This window comes from Myotis daubentonii, chromosome 18 (genome assembly GCF_963259705.1).
Source record: "Myotis daubentonii chromosome 18, mMyoDau2.1, whole genome shotgun sequence".
Classification (NCBI taxonomy): Eukaryota; Metazoa; Chordata; class Mammalia; order Chiroptera; family Vespertilionidae; genus Myotis; species Myotis daubentonii.
In genome coordinates, this window is record NC_081857.1 from 7,002,894 (window position 1) to 7,014,449 (window position 11,556).

The window sequence follows — 11,556 nt, forward strand, 5'->3', positions numbered from 1 at the left end:
TCTGTAAAAAATCAATAAAATATATTTTTAAAAAACTGTGCTCAGTAGAAGAAACATATCTCTGACAGTCAGAGGCTGAATGGACTGCATTTGGGAGACAGGGTGATGCCATTAAACGTATTCAAGAAAAGGTTGGAATGGCCTTTGTTAGGAATGCTGTCGGAAGAATTCCAGTATGAGAGAAACAGCCTGAGGTCTTAGAGTCAAACATGCCTGTATCAAAACCTGAATTATTACCTGTGTGGCCTTGATCTCTCTCAGAGGGTCAATGCCTAATCCCTCTGGGCTCAGTTTCCTCATCTGTGCAATGGGATAATGCACAACCTCGGGACTGAAGTAAGGATTCGATAAGACAAAACATCAGAAAACAACTGGCACTTATGAGTGCCCAGTAAATGTCAGTCCCCTTTCCCTTACGGGGTTTGGGGGGGTGGGGGGGTTAGGTTAGATGACCTCCAGGGTCTTTCTACCCAGAGTATGACTGGAACCCTTCCTAGTTGCTGGGAGGGAAGGCTACATCTGGGAGAGACGGGAAAGTCAGAATTGGCGCATGAGGGCAGGAGGAAGAATGATGCTGATAGAATGGTCTGGGAACATTCACAGAGGTCATCCCTGCAAGCTCCGCGTCCTCCCGCCCCGTCCTGACCTTCTAGAAAGAGAAAAGTGGGATTCTGGATTTCAATCCAGCCGCAGGGGTCTCAGTTCCCCATCTGCGCAGTGAGGAGGAAACGGTGCGGGGCGAAGCAGGACCACACACCGAAGCCAGCCTCCGCCAAGGCCCGGCCCAGCCCTCCGCGAACCACAGCCGCCCGTCGTCCTCGGGTCTTTATTGCGCTAACACTGCCGCTCAGAGCTCGGATCTCACACGGAACAATTCGGGCCAGAACCCACCCGCCCGGCCTGGGGACCTGGGCTTTGGCTGGGGACACCGACCTCTCCGGCACGCCCCCTCCTCCTCCCGGAGCCCCGGGGCCAGGGAAGTGAGAGCGTGGGGGAGCCTTTCCCCCCGCCCCGCCCCCCGCTTTGGGGAGCAGGCTCTGCCTCCCACTCATGTCCCGAGGAAAGTGCCTTCGGTCCGCAGCCTCCGGGCGGCCTGGGCAGGCGGGGTCCGCGCAGCCGGTGCGCGTCCCGAGCCGCGGGCGGGAAGCCGGGGGGCCCCCTCTTCGGCGGAGCGCAACGCAGCGGGCGGGCGCTCACACCACCAGGCCGTCCTTGCCCAGCCGCGACCCCCGGGCGCCGTCCTCGGACTCGGCGCAGGTGACCTTGACGTAGACCGGGGCGGGGCCCGCCTCGCAGGCGGCGGTGCGGGACGCCAGGGCCACGTCCTCGGGGCCGCCGCAGGGCGGGGACGCGCACTCGCGGCGCGGGGAGCAGCGGGCGGTCTGCGGCGGGTACCCCAGCAGGTGGGAGACGCGGCTGCCGCGCCCGCGGGCCTTGCACCCGGGCGCCACGGCGTCCTCTCTGTGGAGACAACAGGCGGGCGGTGAGCGGGCTCCGAAGCCACGCGGGCTGGCCTGGCGGGGCCCGGGCCGGCGCACCTGGGCCCCCGCGCCCCCTCCCGGCGCCTCCCGCGCCCCGTCCCGGCGCCTCCCGGCCCCTGGCTCGCTGGCCCTCCGCCTGCTCTCCCCGCTGCGGGTCCCAGCCGGTCCTCGCCTCCAGCAGGGCTTGTCCCCGGGTCGGGACAGCCCAGGGCAAGCGGCCCCTCTGGGCGTTCTCAGTCCCTTCCTGATGTTCCCCCCAACCACCGCCTGGAATAGGTGGGAACCGGGAACCGCGGAGACCCAGGAGATGCCGTTCTGGTCCTTTCTCCCTGACGCCCCCTGCCCTGCCCTCTCGCCCCCTCTTCTCACCTCCCGCCCACAACCTTCACCTTTCCCTCCGCCCCGTCAGGCACTGCAATCATGAGCACCGCAAGTCTTGTTCTATTTTTATTTCTAGTTTGTTTCAAATATAAGTTAGTAGCACTAGTCTTAAGAACTCTTTTTAAATACACACGACCAGAGTTCTCACCACTCAATAGAGGGCAAATGCGGAAAAACACAGGCCCTGCCCTCCAGGAGCTTACAGTCTAGGCCAGACAGAGGGGGCGCACGGAGGGCCCTGGGGGCGGGGGGCGGAGCTGAAGGCGGGCATGAGGCCAGTGGCTGGGCCTGCCGGGGTCCCAGCGCTCCATGCTCCATGGCAATGGCGGGCCAGGTGGAGTGGCGGGCGGGGTGAGGAAGGGCGGGGCGCCGTCCCGGTCCACAGCAGCATGCAGCATGCATCAGGTTTTACCTGATCTCATTAGACAGGTCTCCGCAGGCCCCTCCGCGGACCCTGCTGCCGTTGCCATAGCCGAAGGCCCCGCGGGACCCGCCAGCTCCCCCACAGCAGCAGCAGGTGAGCGCCCAGATGGCCAGCAGCAGGCACCCCAACAGGAGCAGAGAGCCCAGCACTGCGCCGACGATCACGCCTGCACGCCGGGAGTCTGTGGAGAGAAGGAGAGGCCTGTCAGGTTCTCCCAGGGCAGAGCTCCGTGGGAGAGGGGCTCAGGGCCCTGGGACACTCTGTGAGGAAGATGAGGGGGTGGGGGATGCCAGTTAACCACTTAGGTTTGCATATTTCTCCCAGGGCTTCCCACCTGCCCTAGGCAGAGACCTACACAGGATGCAATGGGCAAGCAGAGCCCGCTCAGGCTCCAGCCCAGGTTCCTCCAAGGCCAGGGCACCTACCTGAGACCTTCATCTCCACCACACACACACTGTAGCCCACGTGGTTGGCCACCGTGCACTGGTACAGCCCATTGTCCTCATAGGAGATGTCCTTCAACACCAGATCGCCGTTAAACACACCTGAAACTGAAGTTACCGCAGAGCTACAGTGAGGCGGAGGGGCCTGGTGTCTGAGAGCCTCGCCCCAGCCTGTGGGGTGGAAGGAGGGACAGTATGGGCACACACTCAGGTCCACTCCACACCCCAGGTGAGTTACCCTCCCCCTGCTGAAACAGAGAAGTTAGGAAGAACCCCTCCGCCCTGGCTGGTTTGGCTCAGTGGATGGAGCTTGCCGACAGAAGGGTCCAGGGTTGGATTCCACATGCCCAGGTTGTGGGCTTGATCCTCAGTAGGGGGCATGCAGGAGGCAGCCAATCAAAGATTCTCTTTATCATTACTGTTTCTATCCCTCTCTCCCTCTCTCTTCCTCTCTGAAATCAATAAAAATATATTTAAATTAAAAAAAGAACCCTTCCACTAGCAACAGGACCGAGACATCACTAATTCACTCTGTGGCCTTAGAGAAACATGCCCCTTCTCTGAGCCTCGGCCTCCTCCTTTGTGCGGGGAAGCTGGGGTTACAGCAGAGGAATTCTAAGGCTCCCTCCAGCTCTGATGGTCTTGGTTGGATTTGGGGTACTAGCCGGTTTCTCTGTGTGCCGGCAGCTTTGCACACTTCGCCCCATTTAATCCTCACAGGCCTCTGGAAGAAAGATGTTCTTACTCCCTTTTCAGACAGGATGAACCAAGGCACAGAGAGGTTAAGCCACTTGCCTGATTCTTGTAGTCAGCGGTCCAGCCAGCACTCAAGCCCAGCTCGGCTGTCTATCTCAGACTGTGCTCTTGCCAAATTAACCACGCCGCTTTGGACTGACCCTTCCCCACCCCTTTGCCTCCTCTTCTCTCAATAGCAACTTCTGAAACAGGCTCAGAGGAGGCGTCTCCCACAGGGGTTCTAGGTTGGACTTGGTGCCGCTGATGGCTCAGGGAGGCTCCAGCGGGTCCCAGCGTCCTGATCTTCCGCTCCTCCTGCCCACCTCTTCCCGGTCCCCCTCACCTTGATTGATGGAGCTGTGGAAGGACTCCTGATAGGACAGCTCAGACTGGAAACTGTGCTGCGAGTGATAGGATCCTGCCCGGTAGGGGTGGGTGTGCCCACTGATCTTGGCCCAGTTGTAGGAGAGAGGCGGGGTGCCCCCACTGGCAAAGCACTTCAGCACCACATCGTTGCCATAGGCCATGTGGCCCTCAGACCAGCACAGGGGCACGGCGGGCCGAGCTGCAGGAAAGCAGGCCGTTGTGAGACAGGTTCAGCCAAGAGGCACAGTTGGGCTGAGTGGCCATGCTGGCCTTGGCTCTGAAGTCCAGGGGAGGGGAGCCCGGAGGAGACCGGCCGTACCTTGGACGGTGACGATGACCTTCCGGGTAGCCATCGTGGTCTTCTTCACCCGGCACTCATAGGTGGCTGTGTCGGAGACCTGCAGGTTCATGAGGTTGATGGAGGCATCGTACTGGCTGGGGTCTGAGGCTGCAAAGCGGACCCTCTGCTGCAGGTGGGGGAGGTTGCCGTGGTTGATTCTCTTGTCCTGGTAACTAAGGAACTGAGAGGAAGAGAAGAAAACAGGGTGGTGAGACAGGCAGGGCCAAGGAGGGCCTGGTGGGCAAGTCACTCAGCTTTTCTGAGACTCACTTTTCTCAGCTGAAAAGTGGGAATGATGATGCCGGGTCCCCTGACCCCTTACAAAATGGGTGGGACCAAGTAAGAGCAAGTACTTTGGAACGCATAAGGGCGAGTTGGGAACTTCTTTTTTTGTTCTCACCTAAGGATATGTTTATTGATTTTAGAAAGAGAGGAAGGGAGAGAGAGAAACATTGATGTGAGAGAGAAATATTGATCCATTGCCTCCTGTACATGCCCCGACTGGGGATGGAACCCACAACCTAGGTATGTGCCCTGAGCAGAATCAAGTCCACAACCTTTTGGTATACAGGACGATGCACCAACCAACTGAGCCACCTGGCCAGGGCATGGGAACTTCTTGAAGGCAGGCACCACGCCTTTGGAGTGGTTGCAGAGCTCTCATCCCTGTTGCCCCATTCCACAAGAGGCCATGGGGGAAGTTCAAGGTCTTGGTTTGCTTATCTGGCCTCCTCTCCCCTCAGAGTGTTGGCTGCCCATCAGGTAGACCATGGAGTGTAGGGTAAGGGGAACCATGTGCCCAGAACTCACCACGTTCTCCCGATGTGAAGGTTCTGAATTGACCTGCATCCACTCGATGTCCAGCCCACTGGGGCCATAATCCTCAGGGTCCAGGATGTAGGGGCAGCCCAGTCTTACATTGTCACCTTCTGCCAGGTACAGGATCTCCTGGCCATCCCCGTTGATCCGCACAGCAGATAGCAGTGCTAGTAGAAGAGGAGAACGGGTCGGGTGAGGGGAACTGAACCAGAACTTGGGTGGTCGGCTTCAGCCTCTCCCTCCCCCATTTTATCAGCAGCAACCCAGGCTCAGTGGGGGTTCCACAGGAAGGAGGGGCTGCTCTGAATGTGTGTCTCTGTGTGTGCATGAAGCAGTATATGCAGGCCTGTGCACACGTGTGTATGCATCATATTCTATGATGTGTAGGACTGCATCTGAATCCTGTTTGTATATACAGTATATATAGCTGTTAGATATGCTTGTATGTATGCATGATTGTGTATGCATGTAAGAGTGTGTATACAAGTGTACATGTGTGCTTATGAGTATTTATAGCTGCTTATGTGTACTGTAAGGATACTCATGCCATGGCCAGGTAGGTTGTCTGCTTTTATATTTACACGAGTGACCAGTGCACAGATTCATGCACATTGAAAGGAAATTAATTAGAAGGTGGCTGGCAGGGCGGGACTGGGTGAGATGGGCTGGACACGCCCTGGAGCCAACCTCTCATGGTCCCTCCCCGGCCGGCTGCACTTGGGGGATACTGTGGCAGAGTGAGCGGGGTCCCTCTAGCAGGTGGGGTCCCTTGGCCTGCGAAGGGATCAGGCCGAAACTAGCTCTCTGACATCCCCTGAGGGGTCCCGGGTGCGAGAGGGCACCCTGCAGAGTTGCTGTCGTACAGGGTGTGGAACACAAACACAAGTGAGCAGTAACCAGATTCGGGGCCGACAGTGCCCCAGCAACAACATAACTCACGGCCGAAGGTGGAATCTCACAGCCCCATGAGGAATCGGGCTCTCTCCTCTCTGGTTTTAGGGTGTGTCACCCAAGAACCACCACTGCCAAGTCACTGCAGCTTGGCAGCTCCTGCATTAAGCATCTGCCCCCTGGTGGTCAGTGCGCATCATAACGACTGGTCAGACAGTTGGACACTTAGCATACTAGCCTTTTATATATATACATGAGTGTGTGTGTGTGTGTGTGTGTGTGTGTACAGTGTGCACATGGAGCACACAGAGCTGTAAAATGCTCTGATAGAGGAGCCTGGTCTGGTTAGAAGCTGCCTCCATCTGGGCCACATGAAGTGCTCCTACCTGGAGGCAGGAGGACTGGATAGTATCACCTCTTCCCAACCCAAGGAGAGGAAGACTGGAAATGTCCGTGAGTGTGTCTTGCGTGTGACGGTGCACGTCTGGGGCTGTGTGCCTGTGCATGACAGCAGGTGCCTGGTTGTGTCAGTGCTCTGAGTGATGGTGCGTGCATGACAGTGGGTGGCCATGACTGAGCTGAATTCGTGTGTGACAGTGAATAATGGTGTGTGCCTGGGATTGAGGCCACATGCATCTGTAGGACAGTGAGCCTGGTGTGATGACGTGTAGCAGCGTGGACTGTGTGTCCTGCCCTCTCATGATTGTGAGGCTCAGGTACAGCTGCCCCCATATGCTCACTCACTCGGGTTCCCTCCCACTGCTGCCAGCCTGCCCCACTGAATCCGCCTGGGTGGGAACCTGGGGTCTGGAAACCCAGCACTGAGCTCCTCCCCTTTTTATTTTGAAGCCCCAGGCAAGCGCTCGCCCCAACCAGCTGGACCCAGAGAGGAATAGAAGGGGGTGTGCCCGGGGCCCCAACCTCGGCAGGTAGGGTAAGTAGGCTCTGCCTCCCAATCTCCTGCGCCCCTTGCTCCCCAGGTCCCTGGGCCCAGCCTGGATCACCCCGCTTCATTCTTTGTTGAGAGGCAACAAGTCCTTTGGAGTCTCAGCCCCTAGCCTCAGCTACTCACTCTGCTCTGCCCTCCTCTGGCTCTCTCCTGAGACCCACCTCACAGCTAGAAAGCATCGCAGACACACAATTACACTGTCACAGCCAAACCCATAGACACACTCTGAAAGCCTTCTAAATGCAGGAACACACTTATGGGGTTCCACCTTCCTACACATGAATGCTATCAGATTCATACAGAGACACATCTGCACACCGACACAGGTCCAGATTAATCCAGAAGACACGCCCACTGCACATGGCATAGTCCACGTGTGCTCATTCAAGACCAAGCCTACCTGCAGAAGCTCACCCAGTTCTCAAGAGCCAGCACACACTCTTGCGACACCCAACAGCTCAGGCATCCCTGAACTTGCCCCTCAGAACCCTGGCTAGACCATCAGCCCCACTCTAACCCCGCTAGGCTCCAGGGGTACCCAGAGTGGCCAGGCTCCCGGCTGGGCCTCTAACGGGACCTGGTGATGCTTCCTCCAGCCCCAGAAGGAGAACGTCAGCTCATTTCTGAGATAAGGATCCAGATGCCATCTCCCAGGTCCTGGGGCGGCACCAGGCAAGCCAGGGATGAGCCAGAACTCCGCAGAGAGCAGAGCCGCCGCCCGCAGGGCTCCTGGAAGCTACCCACAAAGAGAGGACTCTTCCCTGCACCTGGGGGCCAGCCCACGGGAGGGTAAGTATTCAGGGAAGGGGCCTGGAAGGAGGGCCAAGCTGGAAGAGTGCCTGCGCCCCGCACTAGGCTCCGGCTCCGTGTCTTCCTTTGTCCCAGGCCAGGGAGCCTCACCCTAGCCGTTCAGTCTCCCTCAAAACTTCCTCAATCTCTTCCTAAGGGCTCCGACCTTTCTGCTCGCCTTTACTCTCCTGGGAAAGTTCTTCCTGGTGTCTCACCCTGGTTTCTCTTGCTGTGACACTGGAGGAGTAGGAGAGAAGAGAGAGGCAGGAGAGAGGAAAGAAAGCCAGAGAGGAAGAGAGCCCTGGGCAGGGAGATTCGGGGAGAGGGGAGGAAATCGAGGCGGGCTGCAAGGAAGAGGGCAGGGGTGGCTACTCGTCCCCAGGGGCTGCACACGTCACCTCAACAGTAGCGTTTATTCTCAACTTGAAATCCTTTGTGAATTTCCAAGCTGCTTCCAGAGCTCCTAACCCTCCCGCTGGAGGTGAGGAAGGAGAGGGGAGGGAGGGGAGGAAAGGAGGCCCCACAAGAGGATATCGGTGCATAAATACACGCAGCACACGCCCAGGACACGTGCCACCCACACGGAGATGCCCCAGGTCCCCACAGCACAGCCAGAGCCTCGCTCTCACCAAACGGAGGGAGTTGTAGACGCTCTGCCAGAAACTCATCACACACACACACACACACACACACACACACACACACACAGGCTGAAAATACTTCCCCCTTCATAAGCTCCTTCTCCCACACTCCCTCGCCCCCAGCCCAGACCCCGGGGTGGGTCTCCGAGCCATTTCCAGCAGCGCCCACACAGAGTGGTCCGTGCTGAGACTTGCCCCAAGCTGGGCAGGGACCCAGGACATCCAACCTGAGCCCCGTCCTCAACGGGAGCCCCAGTGGAGTTGCTGTCCCCACCCTCCTCCGGCCCCTCCTGGAGGGGAGCACTACCCTGGAACTCTCACAACACAAGGCCCGGAGTGGAGGCCTCCGGTCAGGGCTGGAGCTGGCAGTGCTGGGAGCAGCCACTCAGGCCACATTCGCTGAGGCTCTGCCCTCTGCAGGCAGCTCCCTGCCCTGGCTCTGGCCTGGGGCGGGGGCCCTCCTCCTGGATACACACACACACACACACACACACACACACACACACGGGTGAAAAGGCTCCTTCCCAGCTCCTCCTCAGCCCCCACCCAGCTTTGCTGCTCACCTGCCCATCCACCCCACTCCCAGTTTCCGGGGCCCCGTGCTCAGTCACAGCAGGTGCGTGCATGTGTGAGCCCCACCGTGAGGGGCCACCCGAGACCTCTGCCCCAAACTCCGGGCCTGCGGCTCTCCTGGGGAGAGGCCCCTGGGCAAGACCCAAACCTGGTGGCAGCAGGGCAAGGGTGGGCCACTTCCTGCCAGGGCATCCCAGAAACTGCCAGGCTCCTTCACAAGCCCTTCGGTGCCCCTTTCTCTGCCATCTAGCGTGCAGGCATCCCTGCCTGCTGCCCAGTCCCATACCTGGGCTCAGGCACATGAGCAGAAGGTGGAAGGCTCCTCGAACTCCCATGTCTTAAGGCTCCGTGTCTCCTCTGCCTGGGCTGCGTATCCCTGGGCCGGCGGCAGTGGGGCCGGTGGTAGTGCGTGTGTAGGGATGGGTGGAGGGAGGGGGGGGATGAGGGCCCAGACACTGCCCCGGGGTGGTAGGAAGGTGCACTGAGGGCCTGGCTGGGGAGCAGCCAGAGTTATTTCTATGAAGGGAGGGGGCCAGGTCCCCGCCTTGGGGAGGAGTCCCCAAAACCCTAATTATCGGGGTGACAGAGTGGCCTATCCAGGCATTACCCAGCCATCACCCAAGCTCTTCCCTATCCAGAGAGTGGGGCAGGGCTGCCAGTGGGACTTGTAATTAGGCACCTGTTAAACTTCCACTTCCTCCTGGCCCCGTCCTCAGTGGCAATAGTCACCCCCTTTTATGGCATCCGTGGAGCTCCCCTCACCACTCGGGTTTGTTACCTTCTTCCCCAGGGGACAATGGAAGAGGAAGGAGAAGCCAGGCTTGGGGAGGAGGGTGTCCGGGCTTGAAGGATTAGCACCGACCTCAGGGCACAGGGGTCTGACACACCTTCCAAATCCTGCCCCTTCCTATCCCTGATCCTCTGAAGGGGTCTGTGGGGAGGGGCACCAGGGTAGAGGACACTAGGGCTGGAGGGAAGGCCCAGGCAGGTGAAAGGGACCCAGGGATGTCCAGTCCACCTCCCACCTGAGGCCTCTAGCCCCTCCAAGAAAGTCAGCCCTACTGAGCTCAACGAGAGAGGGAAGAGGTGAGTTTGGGATCAGGGTCTTCCCCTGGCTGCCCCCTCTGTGCCCCCAAACAATACCTGAATGCCAGGTCATCCTCGAATGTAGGGGATCCCTAGGAGCTGGGGGTGTTATAGGGATCCAGCCCAAACTCCCACACAGAACTAAAGCCAGTTCGGTGAGGCCCGAGGGGAGAAGGGCCAGGGTGTGTGGAGGGAGCCCAGCAAGAGAACGGGTTAGTGGGGGGCGGGGGGGGGACGCTGGGGAGAACAGCACCAAGAGGGCCAGGGAAGGGGTGTGCCTGTGTGTATGCTCACCGGCATGTGCCACGTCTCTACTGAGGAGGGCTAAGCCCCGTGTGCACTTCTTTGGGGGACTGTTTGGTGTTCTTGCTTCTGTGCACAGGGAGGGAGACCAAGGACCCTCATAACCTGGCCTGCTCATCAGGCGACTGAGACAACAAGGTGGACAAGTTAGAGCTGGGTGGGAGGGTCCTGGTCGGCTGAGGAAGTGGAGGGGCAACCCTTGCTGGTTGGTCCAGGGGTCCCCCAGAACAGGCTTTGGGCCTCCCATGGGCATCAGGAGAGGTGGGTCAGGTCATGAGTGGCCCCATTCAACAGCCCACCCCCATCCCTGCCAGGGCACAAGAAGGAGGGGAGAAGAGTCATGGGGAGAGTGATGAGACAGGTGTACTGCCAGGGCCGACCCCTCCAGGAAAAATGAGACAGAACAATAAGGAAGCACAAGATCTCATATGTTGCTGTGCTCCAAACCCCTCCACCCACACCCCCAACAATAACAGGGTGCTCTGAGACCCACCAGATGTACACAATGAATATCCTCATTTCCTTATTTATTTTGAGGTTTATAGGATTGCCCTGCACACTCTGCAAAGCAGGGATCATTATCCCACTTTAAAAATGTGGAACAGAGGCCTGGAGACACATGAAGATTCAGCCCAGTTGATGCTGCTGGGGCCTGACCAGGTGGGGGACACCCAGGCATCACGATTCTCGATCCAGAGTGGTCCAAGAGGGGCTTGGTGGCCCCATGGGTTACTAGATTGACCCCTGGAGACAAAGCATGGAAGGTCAGTGATGGGGAGAGGGGAGAGCAGGTGGGGCCAGAAAGAGGGAGACTGAAAAGAAAGGAGTAAGGCTGTCATTCCATTAAACTCAAGTGCAGGTTTGGAGTTTAATTGGGTTCTGATTTCAGATAATGTTAGAGTTGGAATGAAGGTTGGATGAAGGTTGGGGTGAAGGTTGGGGTTAATTGGAATTATGAGGCTGAGGTCAGATTTGAGGTTGAGATGGTAATTAAGGTTGAGATTAGGGTTAGCATAACAGCCAGAGCGGAGGCTAGGGTTGATGGCTGGGATCCATGTTATGATACAGAACAGGGTTTTCGTTTCATTTACAGCTATGCTTGAAATGCAATCAAAGGGTGGGTGGAGACTGATGTAGAATTGGGATTACAGCTGGATTAGAATTGAGTTTTGAATTTGAATGAGAATAGACTGTGGTTAGGGTTAGAACATGGGTTAAAGTTATATGGGCAGGAAGATGCATTAGGTTTTATTTATAACACAGAAAGACCTCAGCCTCCACCTGCTAAAGCCAAGTTGGGCTAGAATTTTTATCCCTGTGCTCTGGGAGAATGCT

The 11,556-nt window shown here is 58.0% G+C and overlaps 1 protein-coding gene across 2 annotated transcripts; it reads right to left on the reverse strand.

Moving 5' to 3' along the window:
• Window positions 1-445: 445 nt before the first annotated feature.
• Window positions 446-10,091, reverse strand: VSIG8 (V-set and immunoglobulin domain containing 8). Of its 2 annotated transcripts, XM_059675504.1 has the most exons (7): window positions 9,119-10,087; window positions 4,981-5,156; window positions 4,150-4,351; window positions 3,808-4,029; window positions 2,712-2,837; window positions 2,275-2,467; window positions 450-1,461 (listed from the first exon to the last, which is right to left on the reverse strand). In XM_059675504.1, exons 1-7 carry the CDS (start codon window positions 9,165-9,167, stop codon window positions 1,194-1,196), a joined length of 1,236 nt encoding a protein of 411 aa, XP_059531487.1. In that variant the 5' UTR covers window positions 9,168-10,087; the 3' UTR covers window positions 450-1,193. The 2 variants fall into 2 exon arrangements, with proteins under 2 accessions (XP_059531488.1, XP_059531487.1); XM_059675505.1 differs by lacking the exon at window positions 2,712-2,837 and having other exon boundaries at window positions 446-1,461; window positions 9,119-10,091.
• Between the last annotated feature and the right edge of the window lie 1,465 nt (window positions 10,092-11,556).

Excerpts from the sequence above, each read along its gene's own strand:
- VSIG8 (XM_059675504.1), bottom strand. The coding sequence starts at position 9,167 with ATGGGAGTTCGAGGAGCCTTCCACCTTCTGCTCATGTGCCTGAGCCCA. Across the intron at positions 5,157-9,118 it reads GCTCATGTGCCTGAGCCCAG|CACTGCTATCTGCTGTGCGG; the intron begins GTATGGGACTGG and ends CTCTTCTACTAG. Across the intron at positions 2,468-2,711 it reads GGTGGAGATGAAGGTCTCAG|ACTCCCGGCGTGCAGGCGTG; the intron begins GTAGGTGCCCTG and ends TTCTCTCCACAG.